General features: G+C 37.3%; 2 protein-coding genes across 7 annotated transcripts in view; one reads left to right on the top strand and one right to left on the bottom strand.

Annotated features, from left to right (window-relative positions):
• Positions 1-15,439, bottom strand: part of LOC114934935 (protein bric-a-brac 1) — a 379,696-nt gene extending 364,257 nt beyond the window's left edge. The window contains exons 1-2 of one of the 3 annotated variants that reach the window (XM_085485241.1): positions 15,272-15,439; positions 13,550-13,608 (exon numbers count right to left, since the gene is read on the bottom strand). The gene's annotated coding sequence lies outside the window, so the exon portion shown is untranslated. Of the gene's footprint in view, positions 1-13,549; positions 13,609-14,808; positions 15,058-15,271 lie in introns of those variants that run through there. The other 2 variants (XM_085485239.1, XM_085485240.1) reach the window with 2 other exon arrangements.
• Positions 15,440-16,878: 1,439 nt separating this feature from the next.
• On the top strand, positions 16,879-26,241 carry metro (membrane palmitoylated protein 7-like protein metro). 4 transcript variants are annotated; one of them, XM_029307765.2, is made up of 11 exons: positions 16,879-17,537; positions 18,459-18,745; positions 20,671-20,802; positions 21,256-21,282; positions 22,412-22,579; positions 22,955-23,026; positions 23,102-23,226; positions 23,309-23,433; positions 24,013-24,315; positions 24,549-24,892; positions 25,107-26,241. In XM_029307765.2, the coding sequence occupies exons 1-11, from the start codon at positions 17,495-17,497 to the stop codon at positions 25,281-25,283; spliced, it is 1,803 nt and encodes a 600-aa protein (XP_029163598.1). In that variant the 5' UTR covers positions 16,879-17,494; the 3' UTR covers positions 25,284-26,241. The 4 variants fall into 4 exon arrangements, with proteins under 4 accessions (XP_029163598.1, XP_029163599.1, XP_029163600.1 ...); XM_029307767.2 differs by having other exon boundaries at positions 16,882-17,537; positions 24,139-24,315; XM_029307766.2 differs by lacking the exon at positions 21,256-21,282 and having other exon boundaries at positions 16,881-17,537.
• Positions 26,242-27,588: the final 1,347 nt, after the last annotated feature.

Below are 27,588 nucleotides of genomic sequence, written 5' to 3'. Positions count from 1 at the left end.
TATATCCATATAACACTCTTATCTGTATACACTTTTGCGGATTATTTTATACACACATCATGTGTTGTATTTTAAAAAAACGTGAAAATAATCTCCCTTTTTCCTCCTTCATATTTCTAGCTTATATATTTATATAATCAAAATTATATGAAAATAAGATGATGGGTGAGGTAAGGGTTAACGCTTGAATATGTTGGCTGGAGAGGCCTGCTTCAATTTATCGGACAAGATTACAATTTCGATCGCGCAGCAGGGAGAGGAATGCGTAACGAGGGCGAGCGGATGCGCGCCCCGTGCCTTCGATATTAATTTATTAATACCCGTGCGACCGAGGATCACGCTAATACGTTATATTATTCGATAATTCGGCGTTAGGGCGTAGATTGAAGTTCGGTTAATACGAATGCCGTCCACGCTATATATCGGACGACGTGATTAAAACGTCGGTCGCGCACGGAGATTAGAACGAGTGCCCGAGTGCTTTGATCGTGGACTACCTACGTTATCAAATTACTAACACTAATCACCAATGCCAACGCACATTATTATCGATTAATTTGTCTAAATCATATCTTCCTCGTTTCAAGTAGAATCGCGTCTACTAATGAGACGCTCGCTCAGTGTTTGCTGTTATCTAATCTTTATATAGATAATAAAAATATATGTATTATCTAGATCTGCATCTTAAATAAAAAAAAGTGTTTATTTTTGTACTAAATTTTTGGTTTATAATAATAGCACATGCAAATACTTAAATAGTAGAACTTAAGCAGTCTAAAAAATGATTATCTAGAAAATTATCTAAATGAATCGCCATATAATTTTACCTTTATCTAGATATATTTAAAATAAAATCATCTTCATCTTATCTAAGATGAATTTACATTTTTTTATCTCATCTGTATCTAGCAAATTTTAAAATCATCAAAAATAGAAGTAGCTGAATACTCGAACAGCTACAGATGTTGTAGGAGATCAACGATCGAGAGCAAAATGACCGATTAGCAAAACCTTTTCTTCTACATAGCAAAATGATATTGATGCAAAACGTATTGGTAATAAATGCAGCCGGGAAGCATTATTCGCGAATCAACAACATCCATAACTCGCGTCAAGAGGCGCGGACGATTAGCGAGTCCTTCAGTGTCGAGGACTCGACAGGGTCTCGAGCTTAATGAGAGTTATCCCGCTGACAGTACCGAATCCTCCTCGTCGAAGGAGCCTTATTTACGCCGGCGTCGCGTCGTTAGCGCATTCTTTTCCCTCCGATATCGACTCGATAAACTTCCCCGTCAGTCAGTCAGTCAGTCAGTCAATCGGTCGCTCGGTTGGTTGCTTGCTTGCTTATTCGCTCGGTCGGTCGGATTCGTTTCTTCGTCATGCCATCGTTCGTCGTGGCACTTTCCATGCATCCCCCTACGTACGTGTATTCCGATCGATCTCCGGCATCGATCGACCGGGCTTCTGTGCATTCGCAACGTGCGGTGTGTAAACAGAGAGAAAAGAGAACAAGGAGGCGCGTCTGTCTATGTGTGCGAGCTGATGCGATAATGGTGTCTGATGCAGGTTACAATGACACTCGAAGGGAGGCCAGAAAGAGATTGAGCGGAAACACTTGTACTCGAGCGGATTAAAAAAAAATGGTTTCGTTCAAGAATGCGATCGTTTGCAATACTTTGCATATAATCACGTATAGATATATCTGTTAATAATTCTTTATAGAAATCTGTTAGAAATTTCGAAGAAATTTTCTTCTCCATTCTTTTTTTAGCTTTGTTTAATCTATCATTATCCGCGATCATCAAACATGCATTTTTAAGCAAGCGAGGAAAAAAATGACAAAAGAATCTGTAAAGAAAAGACTACTAAAGTAGAGAGTAGAAAATCATATATGAAAAAAAATTCAGAAGCGTGAAAGGGTACCCCTAGCATCGCAGCAACGTATTATTGTGATTTAACGTTACATGCTCATCTCTTAAGCCATAGTTCTCGTCCCTCTCTTCTACCATTCTTCCCATCATCTTTATACGATCGCGCGTGCACGTCTCTAAACCGACTAAATTGTTGAACCGATTTGGTGGTAAACCGGCCCGATAAGTGGCCGCGATAAAGTAGCAGTTCTCTCTCTCTCTCTCTCTCTCTCGCTCTCGCCACTCTTCAAAGGAAGGCTATTCGCCAATGGGACAGTGGATTTCGCCGGGTGCCTGCAACAGCTCTCGCGAATATGCTACCGTACGAAAGCAGCGAGTCACGATCCGCTCGTTACCGGTTCCCTCTCCTGCTTCTCTTCCTTCTTCATCGAACCTCCCTCGATATATCGCGGATCATGAAATCACGAGAATCATCTACCACTGAGAGCCTCCGCCTATCCGTTCTCTCCCTACCCTCTCTCTCTCTCACAATTGCCGCCGCCGCCATCGCGCCATTTGAGCCGATCATACTGCTTAGCGAGTGCATTCGGCATAATGCATAATTCTATGGCCCGCGGTCTGCGCCTCGATGCCGTTGCACTCGGTTGCCGCGAGATGATACCGGTGATTCGCGATTCCAGGGCGAGGGACGGGAGAGAACTGTCTTCTCCTTCGTGAGAGAGCACCTAGCGTAAGAGCGGGCCTTCTCGTATTTATCGTATACGGCGCATATACCATGTACGAATTATCGACGAGGTCGATGAGCGCGCGATCCTCCTTCACCGAGGGAAATCGTGAGAGAGATCGTTTCGAATGTTTCCGCGAGAGAAAAGTTCGACCACGATCGAACCGCTCGTAGTTTTGCCCGATCCCTTCCCTGCGTGTCACGCTCTTCGCCCTCCCGCGAAAACTTTTTTCCCCGGGATGTAGACGATGAGTTAAGTTCGCGCGAGTTAGGCTCGTTCGGGTCGAGGAAACGCTCCGTTGAAAGTGCTTCCGAATGATTGCGCGAAAAAAGCTCCTTTGCATTTTCTCCGAGATGGAATAGAAAAATATACTTTGCCTTACGCGGTATTTATAGTATATATAAATGACGCGTATAAAAATATTTTCTTTCAACTCATCACGAGATCTTAACAAGAAAGATAATAATATTCTTTTTTCCTCCGCTTCTCTCTTTTCATAATTTTTTTACATCTACGACTGAAACATCTTTCCAACTAATCGAAAGCGAAGTTATGTCAAACTTTTGCAATTTTATTTGTACTTGATTAATATTTATATAATCAATATACAATTTAAATGGGAGCCAAAAAATATTCCAAAGATATTATTTAGTACATTTTGTTCGTTGTGAACTCGGACTTGTATAATAAAATGAGTCATTCTGAATGTCAAAGTTTGCGTACATAATTTTATTACGGGATAATAATAGTAATATTGGAGTATGGATACTCCAGACAAATTGTGCCAATCTTAGGGGCAACTGTTTCCTATAGCCTTCCAGATCCTATTACATCAAGTTCTACGAGTTGTTCGGCACGTATGTCGCGCGCGTGCCACGAAATTCACGGTTATCCTTCTAACAACGTGCTCAATCGAATTTCGGCAGGTCCGAGAACGTCGAGCACGGGGCAACAGGCACCCCGGGCAGCCAATTCGTACCTCCGGAAATGCGATTTCGATCGACGGGGCTGCGCCGCCCGTCGTAATCTAACCTGCAATTCGCAATAGGCACTGATTTTTGCTCGGCAGGAGGTCGGCACGTTCGAAACGTCAACGAGCCTCGGACACAAAGTGTCTCGAAAATTATACTTCCGAAATTAATTTATACTCCAAGTCACGCGAGTCAACGTTCCAATGTCATCGTTGCAATGTCAAAATCGTAGCAAGCTTGATAAAATATATCGAAAGAGTATTTCTATTTTTGTTTGTTGTAAAGTTTATTATAGAAATATATATTGATATGTAAATATTCCATCAAAGACAAACTTATACGCGGAGAGAATTTTCTCTTAGAATTTACCCTGATATTGTATTGGAAGAATCTTATAAAAGTTTCTCTCGATTAATATTTACCACAATAAAAATATTAATATGTACATGGTAAAATTTACTATACAATTATATTTAAATTATATCGTCGCACAATTACCACGATTTTCAGGGTAAATTTTCAGAGAAAATTCTCTCCGTGTATCATGATTGTATAATTTTCAACAAGCGTTTTAACAATATTTAAATAAGTTATCCTATTATTCATAAAAAAATTGTACATTATTTTATTCTCAAATAAAAAGAATAAATAATAGAAAAAATTAGGACGGAGCAAATGTGCATTCCCCAAAAGAGACCCTATCCGTGGCATCCTAATAAATATTATTCAACAAAGTGCCGAAGGGGGTTTCTAGCCGTGTCGAGTGGCGCGGGATTGCTAGGACTAACGTCGAGGGGGTAAAACTCGACGGGTGGTGGCATCGGGGGTGGTCGCCAGGCGCCCCACGGATAGAGGGATTTACTCGGTTAAGAGAGCGATTACAATATCTATCCCCGATCTAGTTGACCAATAGGAAATTTAGAAAAACCTGCCCGCGGGGAGTTCGAGTGGCGCATCTGTCAGCGAGTTTTTCATTCGTACATATAGAAGAGGGAGGATTCGGAATCACGAGCTCTTCATCCCCGACACGTTCGGGGATTCGCTATATATGTACTAAATATCTAGGATAAATTCGATTTACCGCGGAGAAAGTTGTCGCGGTTTCGCGGCTGGTCGGCTCGGCTGAGCTCAACGAGCTCGAGAAATGCGTAATCGCTTGTAAACCGACGTCGTGAACCTTCTCGACGGGCCAATCGAGTCGTGAGACTCGGATACGATGTTGTTCTAATAATCCGAGGGCTCTTTGCTATACGAGTTGAGCACGTTTCGATGAGAACGAATGCGCTTGAAGCGACTATTGTATGCAATGCTTTTATGTGAAAACATGTTCGTTCAGAATATAAATAATTAAATTTTTTTTTTATACGAAATATAAAAATCAAAGTATAAAATTCAAATTCAGCTTCGGCGAATATAAAATCAAGTTTCCTTACGAGATTTGAAGATATAGCGTGATTAAAAATGTTTAACATTGAAAAGGAAAGAATTCTCGTGCGAATTAAATTTTAAAGAGATGCAAAATACAGAGAACGATATTTCTTTAACTTTAATTTAAAGTAGATTGAATTTTAAAATTTAAATTAAATCAGTATTTCTCTACAGAATATTCTTATAAATAACTGAGAGGAACGGAGAAAGTATTAGAATTATTATTTTAATTTTAGGATCAATAAGTGCTATAAATATTATGTAGCAATATTCTTTGTACCATTCCTACAGACATAATATTACACAGTATTACTGCGTCTGGAAAGCGCTTCTTTTTGCTTCTCTCGACGATCTCCCTACGCCAATGAAAAACGCGTCCTCGCTTTTTATGTAAATCAAATAATAATCGTCTTCGCGCATGGAAAGCTAGAAGTGTGTTAACGCCCAGTGTTATGCAAAGGACTAGAGTTCCTATTACTATTTACATACAATCGAATCTATCGCGCATACATTTACATACTGCGTAAATGGGTCATCTCCGAGCAAGGCTAATGAATATATTATATAAAAAATCGTCGTACAATATATTATATATATATATATATATATATATATATATTATATATATTATATAAAATGGTGAAAGCCAAAAGTATCTAATCCTTGAAATAAGAACCGTGAGATATGGTTACCTCTCATTTAAAAAACGTGGGTTAAGCTTCATATTACTCCTAACAACGTTTCTAATCACTCGGAATTTGAAAAATCATTCCCGTCAAAACTCATCAATACTATTCCTCAAAAGAACGTTTGCTTTGAATCCTTTCATCTCTTTGCAAATCGCAACTCTAATTTATTCCGCGAGATTACTCATCTGCAAAATGTTATCACGTACTCCCGCGAACAATAATCCGATCAATTAGCTTTGTTTCGTTATAGTCTTTTTCAGTGTTACACACATATAGTATGTAGGTATATTTTGATATTGTATTTAATTAGACATAATATATCTTATATAGGTATATTTCAAATATGAGAAAAGATCTTTTTGTTTTGTACAATTTTTCTATATAAACCGATGACGATTTAATCATTATTTCTGCGCGCGCAAACTTGCATTTAAATATCTCGACCTTTTTCCTCGTTCTAAATATTTGTAAATATAATATTACAAGATTTTCAAGCTTGAATTGTTAATATGAAATATTTCAATATGCATGTGATATAGTTTTATTATGCTTTTAAATTTTAAATTTAATACAGGAAACAAAAATTGACTGCAAGTTCGACGAATCTATTATTAAAGGGGCAGATAGCGAACTTGAGACAACCCGTATAATTGCCGCTATCTATCAAGAGCGCAACCTGGTAATTTTAAGTAATGTCGCAAGTTAATACGAGTGTTTTGTGCCGTATGAGCGTTTCTTATGCCGTCGTATGGCAACGTAGTAATTTCAATAAATTTCAATAATTTTAATTAGCATTCTCGGATAACTGTTATTGCTTCCATATGCTACTATTATATGATCTTATACCGTGATGTACATTCATATCGCAATATTATACCGGTTTATTACTGGATTATAATTGCAATAATATCGCATATCTATAGACTGATATAACATCACAATCGCGTTTCTCATTCCTTCGCTCGTAAACATTTGGAAATAACACCTCGCCGAAACTAAAATTAAGAGACATCTAACATTTTTTAATAGTACTATATTACAGTTCTCGTCTTCAAGAACGCGAGTCTGCCTGTATATTTAAGTAATAAGAAAACTGTATCGATTATATCTTTCCTAAAAAAAAAAATATATATATATATAAATATCTATATATATATGCCTCTTAATATTCTAAAAACATGCCCTATAAATTATAAACTGCAATTTATATTCCAGTAAACTAGACGGATTAGTGGATTACAATTGCCTATAAAAAAAACTGCACTGTCATCGTTCTCGATTTATTTTTCAGATCCATCAATATATCTTTCGATCGATGAGGATCAACAAGCGGAAATGTCGAGCAATCTAGGGGAATGGATATTCAGTGGATTTGTTTTCGATTGGCTTTTCCGCGCGAGGCATTGCTGACGGTATATACACGAGTGAGAGGAAACAGGGAAGGAGGAGAAAGAGCGATGAGGCGATAGAAGGCAAAGAGGGGTTGGCATAAATATTAATATAATAGCACTGATTGCGCTAGATCGCGGGGGTGCGCGAGCGTACGACACGTTGCAAATAACACGCGGTAGGGAAATGTGGCGAGAGAGAGAGAGAGAGAGAGAGAGCGCGAGTTGGTTATGTCGGTAGCATAGTGACATATCCGAGAGCAACAACGTGATGACGCGAGAGCGAGAGCTAAAGGGGTTGGAGGGTCCGCAAAAGAGACAAAGTGCGACGAGTAGAGAGTGAGAGAGGGAGATAAATAGACAGATAGACGGATAGAGAAAGAGAGGGAAAACTGTGTTCCGGGTGTCGGAGCTTTTCCGGGAGCGGGGATGGCACCACGGGCATTAAATATACACGCTGATTTGTCGTCCGCGGATTGTCACCTCTGATAGCTTTCATTTTGTTGTATATCGGTACACGCGCCTCGCGCTCTCTCTCTCTCTCTCTCTCTCGCACCCCTTTTCGACGTAATTCGGCCCGCTTGATTGACTTTTGAGCTGGCCTTTATGACGATATCCGTCCCTCCTCCTCTCGACGAGAACGGCGATTTATCGGGTACCGCTTGCTCGCTCTCGTTCTGCCCCCGCTTTTCCACGGACTAGGTTTGCCGATCGGGTGGCCCCTTCGTCAACCGAACGAATCCGGCGCCCAGGGCGCGACGTTTTCGGCAACGACACCACAGGGCAAACTGACAATACAGGAGAGAGCGTGTCAAAATGATCGCGCGAGAGTACGCGATGATATTTCCTCCCCTATTCCTCCCCCTGGCTTTTTCGGTAAATTTATACTCCAACTCTAATGTCAATCAGTGTAAATCCGCATTATCCGGAAAATACAATTAGCGGCGAATAATGACGATGTAAACTATTGTATTCGAGATAAATTTCAATTTTATCGTTGACAGAGGGAAGGAGAGAGCGCAGGTCATTATTTTATACTTTTAATTATAATTCAAATATCGAATATATTTCAGAACCACATTCTCGTCTTACTTTGACGAGAGAAACTTTTGAAACTCGCAGATCGACGTTGTCGCTCGATGCAAATTGTTATCAACAATCGAGTGCAAACGAATATTCGCCGTCATTTGCAATTCATTTACGCGCGGCCGAGTTTCTTTTTCACTTCCTCCTTTCCTTTTTTCATTTCATTTCACGAATGGTAAACTCGTTCCGGATTAAATCGCGCGTTTCTTATCGGTCTCGCGCGCAAGCCTCCATTCGTTTCCTTAGTTGTCCTTATCGCTTGCCTGTTTCCACGAGCCGCCTCGCGGTATATTTTATCAACAACGTCGGTACTCACAATGATTTTGAATAATACGCGACGTCCGAAGAATTCCGCTCTTATTGTCCGTCGCCGGAAACATCGCCGGTTTGTTTTCCTCGCGTTTGTCTTCGCACAAGAGCGACACCTTCGAAGTAATAAATATCCTTAATTCCTCGAAAATCATAAAGCGCTTTTTCAAGCCTTCCACGGATCGGTGCTTTTTATCGGAAATCATTAATAATCTTTATTATCGCCCTTACAATTAAAAGACAACAAAATCAGCTGGCAATTTGATTCAGATTTCAAAATATCCTATACCGTAGCGAATATGTTTTCTCCTCATTTATTACTTCAATAATAATTATCCCAATAAATTTTGCCCGAGGAAAGATTAATTTTAATTGGCCAAAGTATTTATAGACACCCTGTTATGTACATCTTATACGTTATACATACGATTTTCTTACGCTTGCATGCACAAATGAAAAAAAAATCACCGTTCTTAATTAAATCGTTCGTCGGTCGACTATAATTTTGGAAACTCCATTTTTGTTAGAGTTTTCTGATAGATATGATTATTGTATACATTTCAGCGTGACACGTGAATTCCTCCGCGCGCTTTTACGAGAATGAGAAAATCATCAACCTTAATAAAATTAACCATTAAATCTATCGATCGACTATAATTTTGGGAACTTTGGTTTCATCAAAATTGAAATCCTTAATAGAGATATGCGAGAATTATACATTACGATCTGACACATCGGCATGACATTTCTTCCATACTTTTACGCTAAATCAGGAAGTCATCGTGTCTAATTAAATCCGTCCGTAAATCGACTATATAATTTTGGAGACTATTATTGGGATATTTTTTTCCTTTTCGGATACGGCGTTGCATTATTTATATATATATATATAAATATATGTATATGATCGTTTTGCGGATAAGATGGAAAGAGAGACATCATTTTCTAATCATCGTTCCATATATGGAATGGCAGTTGCAAGGGCAAAAATTGTTATGATTGGCAAAAAACTGAACGCGCCAGATGGATAAGATGAACGACTGATGAATAATGCGACTGGACGCTGATGAATAACGCGAGGGACCGACATGACGACATTACGGCAAATCTACCCTTTCTTCCTTCTTCACGCATTTCAGCCGAGACTGCGGCATTAACCCTCTTGTCGCGCACAATGGTCACTATAACTGCCATCATCGCAAAAGTAATGAAACGCGTTCGTCTCGACCCGATATGGAAGATAGTAAAGTAATTTGAGATAACAAAAAAAAGTGTGGGGCAATTTATTTATTTGATTGTCAAATTATTCAGCAGTCAACAATCGCGAGAGAGCATTTTTATATACGTATATACATATAGACCTAATGCACTTAAAAAAATGTCAGACATCGTTTATTATACCCGGAAAAAAATTAGCTACCACATAGCTAAATTTTAGCTATCCCTATATTACAACCTGAAATTTAGTTATCGTGCCTAATAAAAAATTCTATAGCTAAAAAATATTAGCTATATATCATAGCTAAAATTTGGACATGATAACTAAATTTCATGTGTGATATAATAACTAATTTTTTGTCCGTGTAAAAAAAAAAGATTTAACTGATGACTAAAATTTAATTTCCATGCGTTGCGGGAGATTTGCACTTGTGCAGCAGCTGAATGGCAACTCTTATCGCGGCCGTGTGTTGCGTCTATGCGAATTACGCGGCGAATCGCTTTACGTCGCGACGAGGAACGAGCGAAGTAGACGGCACGCGAACACCACCACGACGCGCGATAAGCGATTTATTGTTTTGTCATTCTATGCTCCAGATAGCCTGGAATGCGAACTTCATTACTTCTCTCCTCTCGCGCCATTGTCGCGCGCACATTGCGCCGATACGATATACAAATCGTCGTGACCCCTCAGGCGATCCGTGCTAGCAATTCGCGACAACTCGTTCGTTGCTAATCGTCGACCTAATCGCACCAACGCTATGTATTTCGCGCAAACTCGGTATCAACCGGTTACTTCGAGCAAAAATCTCAAAATAATTTCGTATCGAATAATATACCTCGTAATTTACGCATTGAAAGCAATTTTACATTCATTTTCAATGGTGCAAAGATTTTTTCTTCCGATGCGTGAGATGATACATTAGATTAATTGTATTGGATTTTTTCTACATTTTTGTTATTACAAAGCTGAAAGGATTTTTATGTGAATAATACTTTAAATTGATTAAAAAATCTGTATACGCGTAAATCGAATTTTGATAATCACGACGCGTTGAATCAAAGCCGTCTTTCTTCCACCCCAAGCAGATTGATTAATTAAAAATTTCTGCTTTAATTTTTTTTCGATACTTCCCGACTAGACAATTTGAAGAAGCGGAAGTAAGCCCTAGTTCCTAACTCGAAAAACACATTTCACACTCCATGGCCCTATTCAACGACCTCTGATAATTCTATTCCGTAGGTTAACTCGCGTAAAACAGATAGGGCGAAGTGGCACGAGCGGCGACGAGCACCGACGACGACAATCGACGGAAACGCAAAGGGTGTCGCTTCCTCCCCTTCTCGCCCACCACCCTTATTCTCGCGTTGGTCTTACATTCGCCTAGCGCCCCGATAGCGCGCGATAGCGTTCGCCGGTGCCGGTTATTGGAAATAGCCCGGTCGGTCGATCTACCACGCCGTGAAATACACACAAGTCTAGCGCGCGAGCCTACGTCATACCTTGGCGTGTGTACATTATTCATGGCCATCGGTGAAAAGGGCGCCAGCCGTATTACGTATGCCGCGGGTTATTATGCCCACTAAATGTTTAATGTGTTTGCCTTCCTTCGCCGGCCACGGACGTGGCTTTATGTTTTAGTAAGTAAATTACTGTTTTTTTTTTATTAGTCCTCCACCGTTTATGTTGGTTCAATCGATTCGCGGCTCTCTTCTCCCTCCCACCCCTTTTCTTTCGCCCCCTTCCCCCCTTTTTCATCCCCTTGACGCGATCTTGCTCTTTGTCTAACATGTGCTCCTGTATATATATATATATATATATATATATATATATATATATCTCAGCGTCAAGGGGATGAAAACCGCGATCGCAAAAACGCGCATATATATATATATATATATATATATATTTATATAAATGTATATATGTATATGTATGTGTGTGTGTATATAAGCGCTTGCATTTGTCGCATCTGTGTGGTTCTTTCTCGACGTGAATTTTTATACCGCCGCTTGGCGAATATTTAATCGTCCTATCTTATTCATTTTTAGTGCGTCGTACGCGCTCCCCCTCGTCCCCGAAATAAGGGTGGCCGCGCACAATGGCGCGCAATGAATTTCAAAGTTCGACCCTTCTTTCACCGGCTCCCGGCCGCACAATGCCAGAAGAAAATAGCGACGAATCGTAATTGTTTTGCAAGTGCCGCCTCGTTTCGCCTAGCCGAGGAAAAATTTCCGCGGCTCGGCCGCGAGATATGCTCCCGTAAGTGTTGCAACGACAAATCTCCCTGAGAGAAAAAAGAGAAAGAAGAAGAAGAAGAAGAAGAAGGACCACGAGAGAGAGAGAGAGAGAGAAACGGAATGAAAGAGAGGTATAAAGTTTCTCTCGTCGACGCGCCGCGCCGGAAGTTCGTTATTTACAAAATTAATATCCGGCAGAGCTTTTCCTCGGACCTCCGTTAGCCGAAAAGAGAGACGGGCGGATTGCACGATAGAATAGGAAAGGGGATGAGGGGGTGGAAGGTCGTTAAAACCGCGATCGCAAAAACGCGCAACGCCGAAACGCGAAGCTCGGCGGAAAGTTTGGAATTTACTGCCCCGACATATTGGCTACGAAAGCACACGAAATTAAGGCTAGTAAAACACTCGCCCTGACACGTGCCCAACCCCCGATACACGTCCCTCCTTCACCACTATCCGCTACCCCCTGTTGTATCTCGCGAGCGAAAATGTTCGACGGTCGGGTCTGGACCCGTCGTCTTTCGCCGCGGAAAAATTTGCATGAAATATTTCGCGACGTCGGGAAAAAGTCGCGGCCGTTTCGGCTAATTCGTCTGAAAGGGCGCCAAAAATGTTTGCCCGGGTCTCGATACACGTCGCGCGCTCGTTTCGCGATGAAATAACGCGACACGGTATAAATGCGATTTAATTTTTCACACACGGACACATCGCGACTTTTTTTCTTTCTCGTTCTCCGCCCTTCCGAGGATCGGCGCCCTTTAATTCGCCGATTCGTACGTATATAAACTCCCTTTTCGTACACGCGGTCGACGGACGGTTCGATATTTTTGTTTGGATTTTAATAACGCGATATTTTCTATAGCAACGCCGGAAACGACCGGTGTATCTTTAACAATGAATTGTATTTTGCATATGAATTTGATTTGTCCCGCGTTGGAAAATGTCATCTCTCTTTCTCGCGAAACTATGGCATAGAATCATCGTTATATATCATAACTTTGCAAATTTAATAGTATTCATTATACAAAATTTGTATAAATTTTGTACTATATATATATATATATATTAAATTTTTCAAATTTATTCCCGCAAGTGTTAAGCACAATTGTGCTTGTAGATTCAAACAAATTCTCTTACAACAATGTATATTCGATTTTATGATTGTGTATAATAATAAAAATTAATCTTATAAACAAGATTGTTAATCATTATATCGCTAATAAAATTTAATATTATAGAATATATTTGCTTCGATGTAAAATTCTAATTTTAGATACAAGTTGCAGACTATGTTTAATATGGAACAGATGGCGACATCTTTTAGCTACAACACGAGCTGCATTTCTGATTCTCCAATGTTGTGTGGTAATACAGACCATCAAATTATTATAGTCGATTTAATAAATTATTATAATTTATTCTTTGAACCAACAGTTTTTTCATTAATTAAAAAAATAAAAGTAGTGTTGTTTAAATATATAACATGATTAATCATATATTAAAAGGCACCAAATATATTCGTAATTAGTGTAATTAATATGAAAATTTATTTGAGAGGGTATTTAATTAATACTGATTTGAAATAATACATTGAAGCAATAACTAAATAAAAATTGGACTCACCAAAATGATGAAGAAAAAAGAAGTATAAGGTGCGAAAATGTGCGAGGAGACGTGTGCGTCTGTAACAACAGAAAACAGATTTTTGTAAATAAAAATGTAAGTAAATTCAAGGATATTTTATGTGAATAATTAACAATGCTTGGTTAATTGATCATGCATATTTTATTTAAATATAAATATCACATATCACACTTCAATATCATGGAAAATTAAAGGAAAAATTTGCTGTGAATAAAAGATCATGTTTTCGCAGCTTTATAATTACGGAATAAAGAGTTATATTATATTTAAAAAATTATTTTGTTCTCCTTAAATAAATCTTTGAAAAAGTACAATTTTTTAAAATAGGCGACTCAATTATAAATTTGATTGCAGACGAAAAGATTATTCTATAGCACATATGTTTATACTACTGAAAACTTAATAAGAAAATAAAATTAATTTTATTTTCTGAGATGTATCTTAAAATTTAAATTTCCTAAATATTTCGTCACACACACACACACACATAAAGAAAATGAAGTATCCTATGCATGTATCAAAATTAAAAGACAGAAAAAATTTTTTTTTTTCTATAGAAAATATATTGTTGTAATCTGTCTTTTAATTTTGATACATATGAAAAAGAAATGTATTGAATTCGAATAAATATTTATTTCAGTACTGCCTCTTATAAATATAATCATTTACTTGAATATAATAATATTGATTTAATATGAAAACTATTTACTTGACATAAGAAAATCCTTTTCAAAACAGATAAATATTTATTTGTTTCAAATAAATGATTTATTTGGCAGTATTAAAATAAATATTTATTAATTTAATAATTTATTTCAGTGCATGTACAGAGAAAATACATTGCTTTACCTATATATTAATTTTGATACACGCATATATAATATATTCTTTATAGAAACTGTTTTAATCTATCTTTTAATTTTGATACATACATATATGTATAAAGATACTTCATCTTCTTGTGTGAAGAAAATATTAATTATATTTTCTATAGAGAAAATATTACATCTTATTTTATGTTAAAAAATAATACATGTCTGCTCAATCTATTCTCAATTTAATAACTTATTAATTACTTTCAATATTTATATAATAAAGCAAAATGATTACATTAATCAATTATTACTTCCTCCGGGTTATGTTAACTATTAAGAGAAACAATATTCACGATTTTTTTATAGAAATATCTCCAAGGGAGGGAATTATTAAATAATGTTAAAATATTTAGAAATTCCAACCGATTCGAAATCGGCGCGCGATTCCTCCACGTGAAAGCAGATCCGCCACGAGGAGAACTAGACACGGCCCTGTTGGCGACCGATCCTCTCGGGACTGTCGCGTCGCGTCGCGGCGCGGCCTGCGTCGCGGCGGCGCGGCGTGACGTTTCGTCGTGTCGTGCACGCACACGTACAATCTCACTCTCATTCATCTACCTACGCACACACGTACGTGCACATACACACCGCGACGCAACCACTTGTGGATCTCCCGGTCGCGTCGCGACGTGCCGCGTCGCCGGACCGCGCGGTTTTCTCGACGCCGGCGTCCCGGTCGACATGCGGTTCCGCATGCGTCGCCCGGGACGACGCGCGCGCGCGGTGCGTCCGCGAAAATCGCGGGTGTCAAAACCACACACACGCCATGTCAAAGGCGCACGGCCGTCAGAAATGCGAAAAAGTAAAGTGAAACCGGCGGGCTTACCGAAATCCCTGAGCCTGCCTCGAGTCCAGGAGTCGGGAGAGCCGTCCCGTTGCAATCCTTTTCCCGAAAACTTGGCTAAAATCACTGCGAAAAAAAACTGCTGCGGTACGCGCGGCCAGACGATCCGCAGATATAAAGACAACTTCATGTACACACTGCGACGGTGGCGCCGCGGCGCGGTGAGCGCGCCGCGACGCCGAGAAAACTCGACGGGCCTCTCTCTTTTTTCTTCTCTCCCTTCTCTCTCTCTCTCTCTTCTCTTCTGGAGCACATGTAAATTTTTGCGATGTAACAAAAGTGCACCCGGATCATCGTGTTCTGCAAGAGTCCCCTTTCTTTATCAGCGGAATATTGCGTAGATATTTTTATATTTTCATTTATAAAATGAATGAATAAATTTGATTGATATATTTGGAAATAATCTGTTGGATACCGAAAACCGAAAATTAAATAAAGAAGAGAGATTACAATTAATAAAGTTTGAATCTTTATCATACAATTGACTTTATATAATAATCGAATATGATACATAATTCAAATAATTTAATTAAATACACACAGCTGATCTATACAATACAATGTTATTTACCAATAATGCAAATTACCGATGTTCTTTGGGTTTTTAATTCTATCACTTTCAAGAGATGCCGCCACATACCCGAAAGGCCAGCTGTAAAGCTCGCTTGAATTAATTATTTAAAGTACGCGAGTACTGTGATAATTACATTTGAATATGTATATTGAAATGAATAAAATTATTAATTCAAATATATGCTTTGCATTCTGTATAAACGTCTTGTTAATTTAAAAAATTTCTCTGGTTCTTCTATCTTCGTATAAGTAGTGTATAAAATTTTTATATCTCTTATTATTAATGTATTGCATATACAGAACATATTCCACTTTAATTGCATCATTGCTAATTAATTATGCATTTAATATTAATATTAATTCTATATTAGTAAAGTTCTTCTATAGTCGTAATAGTCATAAAATTTTTATATATGTTATTAATGCGTCGCATACACAGAACATTCATCTACTTTAATTGCATAATTAATTACGCGTTTAATATTAATATTAATTCTATATTAGTAAAAAATCTTCACAATTAATTGTTGATCGCCAGTGATAAAATTTTAACAAATAATAAGATGCAATTTAATTCGACCAAAAACTGGCTATTCATTTATTGAAAATAAGTACACACTACGTTTCGACCCACATTGTGATCCTTTTCAAGTGTGTTGTTCTTATTCAGCAATTACATTAATTAAAAATAGAAACATGAAAGTTATCCTGTCATATCGACAATCTGTTAGCTACTATATTAGTAAAGTTAGAAAATTTTTTTTCCAAAATTATTCCGTTTATAAAAATTATAAAAACACTGGACAAAAAGTTTGCTAATTACGAGAAAAAATATAATTATTCCGATTACAAAATTATTCGTGCTAGGTGCATGAATAATTTCATTTCCGAGAACTGCTCCGAAAAGATCGCAGCACTTTCCGACCCAACGCCGTCCCTGCGTGAGCACCGAGGTAGGGTCGGGTTTCGATGAATTATCCGTCTCTCTCCACGATCTATTGATGCCCACGAAAAAGAGAAAGAGAGACGTTGCCGTCGGTGAATCGCAACATAGCAAAGGCCGAAGAAGGGTGGTGCGCGGTGCGTTACAGCGCCTTTCAACATGGCACCGAGCCGCGTCTGAGTTCTCTCCGAGAGAAAAATGTGCGAGGTTTTGGGGGTGCGCAGGAGTGCCGGGTAGCTCGTCCACGAAGGAGAGTTCCTCTCCACCGAGAAAGTTAGTTCGCGAGTGCGCGAGTTCCCGGAGAAGAGACGCCTCTCTCCGTCTTGGAGGAAAGAGAAATCATGTCCGAGTATCGCACGGGGCAGGCCAATCCGGTAGCGGTCATTCTACCCCGTGTCGAGTGACAGGCTGCTTACGTAACGGATTATTCTCGCTATGATAACGACACTCCAGACGCGAGCGCGATACGTCGTGAGGCAGCAGCAGCGGATCAGCATCAGCGTCGTCGCCGGGAGTGTCGTCGACGCGACGGCGCAGACCCCGACAGAAATAATAATACGCCGACCCGAATCCTGGTCGTATCGCCGTCTCTGATACCCGTCCCTTGAACGGACGTTGCTGAACGTCGCGGCGCCCCAGATCATCCTCAGCCTCCGCCGCGGAGACACCTGGACCGAGGGCGAGGAATTATGACAGCGGCAGTCGTCATGGAAAACGTTAACTGTGATCCCGGTAAGTGCGGGTAGATTAGACTGCGGTGGAGAAGATGCGATGGTGTTTTTGCAATAATACAGGGTAAAGAGTTCGACGTCGAGAGTTCTCACGTGTTATCAGTTCTTGACACGATTGGCACGACAGCGTGTGGGAATCATAATTAAATGACGGGAGCTGACGGCGAAGTTACTTATTATTGCGGCAACGTGTTGATAAGGTTTTTATTGTTCTGCAAAAAATAATTGCGAGAAAAGGGAGGGGAGAGAGAGAATTATTGGAGCAGATTGCAAAGTATAATCCGATATAACTGGAATAGATACTCTTCACAAAGACATGTATTAATAAAACGTGCTCCGAGCGTTGTACGTTATAAATATAGAGCGGGTAAGCCGTAGAGTAAATAAACGCAATCGCGGGTGATGTGACGGGGTCTCCTAATAAAATACAAGCTAGATGGATATGTCGCGTTAGCGGATATTCTAACTGCGACTGCACATTTCCGCGTGCTCCGATTTGCTGAATGGAAAGGAGGTCTCGGATGAGTGCTTTGTGCTTAGAAATTAATTTATTGATCGACGCATAAATGACGAGAGAGAAATCATCGTATTCAGAATAAAATAATTGTAGAAATATGAGAATTTATTGTCGTTTCTAATTATAGCATTTTCATTACATTTATGATGCATGTAATAAACACAGTTTATTATAATAATGAGAGATTGACGTTATATTTGACATTATATTAATTATAAAATAAAAAAGATAATTACTTTATAGATTAAATTTAAAAAATTATTAAATTTATTTTGCTTTCGATTTATGCAATATTTTATAAAATATTTTATTTTAACGTCGATTCTCTATAACTATGTGCATTAAGGTAAATTTAAATTTGTGTATGTTAACTAAATTTTATTTGTTTATTGTTAAATATTCCAGCATTGTCCAAGCTGCTAAACTCGCTGCAGGAAAATAAATCGGAAATACCCAGCTGCACCGAGGAGGAATTTGGATTTCTAAGCGAACTGCTACAATCGAAGGAACTTAATGCTCTGGTGAACGTACATAATAAAATTCTCAACAATGTCAAGGACGATAAATTCTTTCCCGTACTATCAAATTCAATGGATATCGACGTCGAAGTCCTCGATCTATTATCGACTAAAACACACATTTCGTCCGAATGGAAGGAACTTTTTCATCTGCTGCAGAAACCGCATATTCAGGTAACGGAGAGTGCGAGATACTTTGCTAAAATATAAATTAATTTTTTTAGTCATAACAATATACACACATGCACTTTATTCTATTTTGAGAAATTTATTTTTATTATTTACCTTAAAAAAATTAAGTACAAAAGAATCGTGAATATCCACTCCTCAAAATAATTAAAAGAAAAAAATTATTCCAAAAATAAACAAATTTTAAATAGCTGTAACTTTGTTTCGAAAAATAATAATTTAAATTTTAAAAAAGGGTTGTAAAGCTTGAAATCTCTACTTTCGAGAGGTCATAGCTTTTTTTATTTTCTTCAATACTGATATTTTTTACATACATAAAACGACGGAGATAATAAAATGGAAAATTTTCTTCTCATTTTGCAGACATGTCGCATACACAAGAAGATTTGAAAAAAATTTCGACATTTTCACGTTAAAGCCTGAAGTTTTATCTGCAAAATCGTTTTTTTAAATTTTAATTTCGATAATTCCTTATCAAGTTATCGTAAATTGAAGAGAAAATGTCATTTTTACTTTAATCGTTCATAACTTCGTTAAAAATCATCGTCAGGCAATTTCAAGGATGGATTTTTAAAGCTAAATCTTTGCTGTATAGTATAATATAGAGATTGAATTTTTTCTAACTAGTGAACTTTTTATAATTAAGTGAAAATAACGAAAAAATTCACGAGTTTTCTCCTTTTTGTTTAAACTTTGAAAAAAAGTTACGTAAAGTGACTGAAACAATTTTATCGAATGAAATTTTTGTGCTTTCTAATACCCCAAACTTGGCAAAAAATCACAGACTTGCTGTGATAATTACTTTATAGTGATCCATATGTTTAAAATAAGTGATGTGTACAATATGTTAAAAATTTTGATTTATTTTGGATTTAAAAATAAAGTAAAATCCGTGGCAGAACAATCTTTTCCTCACTTTATAACATAATCTTTTAACTGCCTCAACATAAAATTTAGAAAATGTAAAATTGCAAGTCATTTCCAAAATTACCACCGACATCAGCTTTACCCAACGAACTAATTCAATCGTACAACCTCCACGTGGTGCGCTTTGGGTGAAGCTGATGTCGGCGGTAATTTTGGAAATGACATGCAATTTTACATTTTCTAAATTTTATGTTGAGGCAGTTAAAAGATTATGTTAGGAAGTAAAGAGAATATTGTTCTGCCACGGATTTTACTTTTTTTATTTTTTATCAAAATAAATCAAGATTTTTTAACATATTGTACACATCGGTTATTTTAAACGTACAGATTACTATAAAGAAATTATCACAGCAAGTCTATGATTTTTTGCCAAGTTTGGGATACTAGAAGGCACAAAAATTTTATTCGATAAAATTGTTTCAGTCACTTTACGTAACTTTTTTTCAAAGTTTAAACAAAAAGGAAAAAACTCGTGAATTTTTTCGTTATTTTTACTTAATTATAAAAAGTTCACGAGCTAGAAAAAATTCAGTCTCTATAACATACTATAGAGCAAAGATTTAGCTTTAAGAATCTATCTTTGAAATTGCTGTACGATGATTTATAACGGAGTTATGAATGATTAAAGTAAAAATGACATTTTCTTTTCAATTTGCGATAACTTGATCAGGAAAGATCGAAATTTAAATTTTAAAAAACGATTTTGCAGAGAAAACTTCAGGCTTTAACGTGAAAATGTCGAATTTTTTTTCCAATTTTCTTGTGTATGCGACATGTCTACAAAGTGAAAAGAAAATTTTCTATTTTGTTATGTTTGTCGTTTTATGTATGTAAAAAATACCAGTATTGAAAAAAATAAAAAAAGCTATGACCTCTCGATAGTAGAGATTTCAAGCGTTAAAACCCTTTTTAGAAGAGAACTCTTAGAGAAAAAATAAAGACTTTTGATAGAATGCGTTTAGTCATTTTCTTTATTATTAAAGGGTCTCCTCTGCGCTCACGACGCGGTGGCACAAAAGGACTATTATCCTAGACTGCCGGAAATCCCGTTGGAAGTGGACGAAGACGAGGAGACGGTGAAGATCGTCCAGCTGGTGAAGTCGAACGAGCCCCTGGTACGTCAGATCGATCGTTAACTGGGTATTTGCGATATTTTGCGGTGTCTCTTTCTGAGTCTTTCACTCGATTAATCCAAGAGTGCGAGCAAAAGCGAAAGAGGGAAATATAGATCGTCGGTTTAAGTAGTATTCGAATGTAAACGCGTTTGCGTTTGAAGGAAGGCGCAGAAAAGGGGGAATATTCGAAGGGAGATATTTTGAAAGATTCGTTTTTTTTTCTCGCCCACACTTGATTGTATATTTGCGTCGACTTGCATGAGACGCGAGATGCCGCTCCCCAGTATCGGCGTAGACAGGCGAGTCACGTACATTTGCGTATTTAGTTTGCGATTCTCTGATACCGCTATCCATTCTTCTCGAGAGTAACGAGTAGTCTCACGAGTACGGGTGCAAAAAAAAAGAGTAACCAAGTAATCACGTGTTTCTTTCATCGTCAAACTTGCTTCGAAGGGCGACGCTGGCGTTGAACCGATCGTGGTAAGTCGCCTGAATGCCGTATAGAACATATGCTGAACACCTGTGATAAGAACACCTAACTCCACATACAAAACTATTCTTTATATTTTGGCTGCTACTTTTTTATTTTGTCTCACTGCAGCGACAGGATTGAAATTGGTAGAATTTTGATGAACGCAACTTTTATTGTTGCAGATCAGCGAAAAAATAATAATGCAAGTGTTGTGGTAAATAAATATAAATTAATCAAAATTAAATTGATTTCAATCCCTGCTCTAGCATAGATCTCTGGTCACTTCCGATCTCGTTAGTGTGTTACGATCACAGGATATATATTAAGCTGTAAATAGGATTCTGTGGTATATTTTTGCATAAAGCTTGATTTTGTTATTTGCTTCTGTTGCATCTGTTTTGTTTTTTATATTTTTATTCTAAATAAAATCTGTAATTTCGTATCTGTTGTTATCCTGCATGAATGTATTTTTTTAAATACTATAAAGTGAAGTTATTTGTTCTGACAAGAACATGTTTGTAAAATATACTCGAATTAAATATTTTTCATAAATAAACTTAAACTTATGAAATTTATTTTATATTTTAATATAATATATAATATAAAATACAAAAAACTTTACATTTTACATGAAGGTTGTCATAAAATTACAAATAACTGCACTTTACGTATAACGTTTCTCGAGATGCAATCTGATTTCAAATATGTTTCCTTTGCAATAGTTAAAATTCTTGTTTCTGTTTATCTTGGGAAACATAAAGAGATAAGAAAGCACTTCGAAAAGCATTTTAAAATGTCAAAAGAAATTTAAGAGCCTTTTAGATATAAGAATAGAGATAACTGTAGAAAAAGAACTCACAAACCTTTCAGATATCTTTTGGATATTTGTTTTATCTAAAAACGTATCGGCGCGCAATCTTCTATATTCTTGTATTGTATATTTATGATTTATTTTTGATCGATTGATCGAATCTGAAAAATCGACGAATGCGCTCCGATCTTAAATTGTGTCTTCCTTCCTTCACGATGAGACTTTTTTAAATTTATTTTTTAAGAAGAGAAAGAGAAGGCGCTCCCCTACGCGTTTGCGCTTGAGATATGCAACGCAATGACAATACTAGTTTATCTTGATATTAGGGGGCGACCATAAAAACCTGCGAGGTCACGGGCAAGATTGTGATCGCGCGGATAATGCACGGCGGTGCGGCTGACAGATCCGGTCTCATCCACGTGGGTGACGAAGTCTGCGAAGTCAACGGTATCAGCGTCGAGGGAAAAACGCCTAGTTTCGTTCTACATATTTTGGTAATGAATATTTTTCTATTTTGTTGCGAGCAAATGCTATTGGCCAAAATGCAGAAGAATAACTTACGTTTCAATTCGAATTCTTAAGTCTAAAAGGCACAAGAAAATTTAAAATGTGTAAAATGTGTTTTTATATTTATTATTTTATCGAATAAAAGAGATATATTAATTTACGTTTATTATACGATTCTTTAAAAAAAATAATTAATTTCGATTAAATCATTACCATTAATTAATTAAGAGTTACAAATAAAATTTCAACTCTTTCTCTTAAAGTTTCTTTTTAAATATTTCGCTTAAGATACAATATTTGACAATAGCTCGAATTATTCAAATTACTGAATAAATAATTTTGTAAATTTGTTTATTTTCTAGCAAAATTCGGAAGGGACAATCACTTTCAAAATAGTGCCCGCAGATAGTAAAAGCGGAGTGAGAGAGAGCAAGGTAAAATTTGACAATCTCAATCATAATAGATTTCTGATACGACTTTCCTAATTAAAAAAATGTATAATCATTTAGGTTCGCGTGAGAGCGCATTTTTCGTATGTGGCAGCCGAGGATCCTTATATTCCTTGCAAGGAAGCAGGATTAGACTTCGTCCAGGGAGATGTCCTACACATCGTCAGCCAGGATGATGCCTACTGGTGAGATATGATTTATTGTCAAAAGTATAATTTTTTTAATACACATTTTTTATGGTAAATTATAGTAATGATTAAAATATAGGTGGCAAGCCAGGCGAGAAGGCGATCGAAATATGAGAGCGGGCTTGATCCCCAGCAGAGCTCTGCAAGAACGTAGGATTCTTCTTGAAAGGCAGCAGAAGGAGAAGCCTGACGAAGATAATATAAGTACGCGTTCAATGAATTTATTCGATTGATATATAATTCGCTTTTTAATCATTCATTTCTCATCGAGTCATATAACAGTTGTCGAATACTTATCTCATGTTCATAGTGTTTTTATTGTGTTGGCGACAGATCAATGTTGCACGAAATTCTTAGTAACTAATGTTATATCGGAGTAGTATAGATGCTCGGAGTACCTGGACAAAATTTTGCGCGTTTACTAGCTTTGCATATTTTTACTAACAATAACATGTACTTAAATGTTTCATAGATATATTTTTTTCAAAATAAACTGAATGCTTCGATATTGAATATATGAAACGTCAATGTGCTCCGAGAACGCTATGTTTGAAGGCTGGCGTTGCTAATGAAAGCTTGATATTAACACTGATGTAAAAAGCTAGCGATGTTGCATAATGAATTACTGTTCGTTAGTGACCACCTCAAGTGTACTTTAGGATGAGCCAATGCTCGATTGTGTACGCGGCAGAGTTGTGTCCGAGGTGGTTACCCGTTAATTCGGTAAGCTGATCTCGGCTGCGCTTCTTTAATGGATGGCCTGACGACCTAACCGTCGGTTAGGCTTGTGTTCTGTTCCAGTGCCTTTGCCCGCATTGTGCCCCCGTCCCAGTACCTCTTTGCACGCCTCGCCCACAAAGTGCAACTTGCAGGGAACTAAAACTAAAAAAATCATGTATGACGCTGCAGAGAACGACGACTTCGACCGGGAAGAGGTACCGACCTACGAAGAGGTCGCGAAACTCTATCCAAGGCCAGGTCTATATCGACCGGTGGTTCTCCTCGGGCCACCGGGAGTCGGCAGAAACGAACTCAAAAGGCGGCTCATGGCGACCGATCCCGAAAAGTATAAGACTCCTGTGCCCTGTAAGTCTTTTTTTTTTTTTGAGTAAAAAAAATTATTCGGAAATGTAAAGAAAAATAAACTAGCATTTAGTGAATGAAACCAGTAATTTAAAGTAATTAAAAATTAAAAGCAATAATAAATTTATTAAAAAAATTAAAATATAATAAGTGTATATAAATCATAAATAAAATTTATGGGATATTAATATCAAAGTGTGAAATTTTATACTAAATAGAACAATTTATTTCGTTAGATACATCTAGATCACCGCGACCAGGTGAAATAAACGGCAAGGAGTATCACTTTGTGACTCGGGAGAATATGGAAGAGGACATCAACGCTGGAAAGTTCATCGAATACGGCGAGTACAAGGGAAACCTGTACGGTACCAATTGCGAAAGCGTCAGTTCGCTCGTGAACGCCGGATACGTGTGTCTCTTGAATCCTCATTATCAAGCTCTTAAGATGTTAAGGACACCGCAATTAAGGCCATATGTCATATACATAAAACCGCCAAAGTTTGAAGTGCTAAAGGAAACCAGGAACGAGGCCAGAGCGAGATCGACCTTCGATGAGAACAATGCTCGAGGCTTTACGGTATATATAAATTCATTTTGATTATAAATTAAATTTCATTTAAATTTTATTTGACATCAAAATTGCTTATTATGTTTAAAAAGTTAACATTTATTTTTTAATTAATATTTTAATTTTTATAATAATAATAATAACTTTGTGTCGAGTCCAGAATAATCTAAGAGAATTCTCACTAAAATTGTATTCGTCATTTTATCATTAGTCTTTATTGCAGGATGAAGAATTCCATGAGATCTTGCACAGTGCAGAGAGAATAGAATTCTTGTACTCTCATCTCTTCGACGAAACGATAGTGAATGCTGATCTTCCGATGGCATTCGAGCAGCTAGTCAGTGCGATTCATCGGGTCGAATCCGAACCGCTTTGGGTACCAGCCTCGTGGGTTCAATAAAATGATAGTTTTCAAGGTTTGAAGGACAAAGCATCCCGAAGAAAGAGTGGAAGAGAAAGAGTTTCGTCGTTAAAGATGCACGTCATGGTGTGACGAGATCGAGCGTTTCTCACCTCTTTACTTCCACTTTCGGTCCACAAAGGACGCACGTATTTCTCTATCCTCTCACCGAATTGCAATTTACCACCTAGTGTGTTACCGCGTCTTTAAAGAGATTTCGTACTTCGAGCGTTTGCGAGTCTTTGTCGGTTTCAAAGACGAATTAAATAAAATTTTCTATTACGGGATGCCATCGTTCGTTGTTGGTAATGGTTGTAATCGCGATGATTCATCTATGGTGATGTATTTCCTCGACGACATTGTTGCCATAAATTAAGTAGCCAAGTACGAGACGTTGAGATAATTTCGCAGATACGTGATTCGAAGTCGTTCAAGTCCCGCAGTCCTTGTTTTATCTTTAGCAACACACTCTACGCATAATCTTAGAATCCTTACTGCCAGAAGCTTCACCAGTGGCGGGAGATCTCGTCTCGTACGATCAGACGGGAAGCGACGTGATCTCGTCACGAATCTCTGCGTGTCCTATCAACGTGTCATGAAATTCCATTTTTGAGACTACGGAAATATCTCGCATACTTTGGGATCAACGCTCGCGAAACGGTAATCATGTCGAAGTTATCTCGAAAGCTAGAAAAATCGTTATCATGGACGATCTTTGATCTCGATTGTTGTTAATTGTTGCCAAATAAGTATTGTACCTAGAATGCGACCTGAATTCTGTATTTATTGTATTTTCCACTTGATCGGCATTATTATAATGTTTCTATTTTATTTTTTTCCACGAAAATGAAATGCCGATTTGAGAGAGAAAAATTGTTCGCACTATCGAGTCAACGTTGCATAATTCATCCTTGATGTAAACTCTGTATGTTATCAAAATATAGTATTGAACTTTAAATGTGTGATTATGCTGAATTCATTTTTTATCATAGCTGTCATTTAAATGAAAAAGGGAATTTTAAATTATACATATAACATAATATTCGTCGACATATACATAATGGACAGATATATATTGTTTTAGAAGTCATGTACATTCTCTTCTGCATCTCTCAATTAAAAGCAAATTGTAAGCATGAGAGGCAACTGAAATATTTCGAGAAAAATATCTTCCGAGAAACGGTTTCGAACCTGCTGAATAAAATAGAAGAGACCTTCGTGTGAATTTGTTGATAGACAGCTGACGTATTCCACGTGCCTTAATTTCGTGTAGCAACTTCTTTCTGCGTTTATTATTTTCAAGGCCAGTGTCAAATGACTAACAAACTGACCCAGTTGGCGAAAAAATTAGGCGGGTAAGTGCTACGAAATTTTGTGCAAAAATAAGTGGCCTAGAGAGAGAGGCGCAGTTTTTATTTGTCATAGATCTTTAAAATCTCCTCGCAACGTGACACAAATGTATGTGTGTTTTTTTTAATATCTCTTCTTATATTTAACAAGTACAATTGTAATATTAAAATCATCAAATCGGGATAATTTTATCAATTTTAAAAATTTATAAAAATAATTGATAGCAAGGAGAGCAAGAGAAAGAGATCGAGAGAGAATATAAAGTATTTCTTAATTAAAGATATCTTTTTTAAATAGCTCCTATATCTTTTAGCTAGTTCCAAGATAAATTGATGTATCATTTTCATCAAAATTAATGATCAAAAGGTACTAATATGAAATATATGATTTAATGTCAAAATATGATTTAATATATATATATATATATATATATAAGCAAATGAACATTCCTGCATTCTTCAGCGGGGATAATAGCCCGTTACGAGCAGGCACGGAAACCACTTTGCTCTTCGCGCCAACGACTTCCTCTCGAAATTACAAGCTGCTTCATTGGAAGTGTCGACAAATATTGATCTCGGGCGCTAGAATGTCGCGTGCGCGCGAGAGAGTTCGCGCTCATATCCACCGCGAGATTTCAGAATTTCTCGAACAACTTTTCGCATGCATGAATCCCTGTGTTACTTCACGTATAATGCAATCTCAGATTGCATGCATACTTTAGTTCTGCGATTCGTTACCGTTGTCTGTCACTTCGCCTGTGAATTTCGTACATCCGTCCGATTAATATACACGAAATTCGCAATAACCGCAACATTTATAACATAAATATCATAACTTGCGCAAAAATAAAAAATTTTCAAGGTAAGCTTTTCGAAACATTACGTTGACTGTGTAATAAATAAATAAATAAATATGTTTTACAATTTCTTCATATTTCGATTGTAATTGATAGTTT

The sequence above is a fragment of the Nylanderia fulva genome, unplaced genomic scaffold, assembly GCF_048542155.1.
Source record: "Nylanderia fulva isolate GAGA-0341 unplaced genomic scaffold, ASM4854215v1 Scaffold35, whole genome shotgun sequence".
Lineage (NCBI taxonomy): Eukaryota > Metazoa > Arthropoda > Insecta > Hymenoptera > Formicidae > Nylanderia > Nylanderia fulva.
The sequence above is the reverse complement of the archived record's forward strand: the minus strand, read 5'-3'. Positions and strand labels throughout refer to the sequence as shown.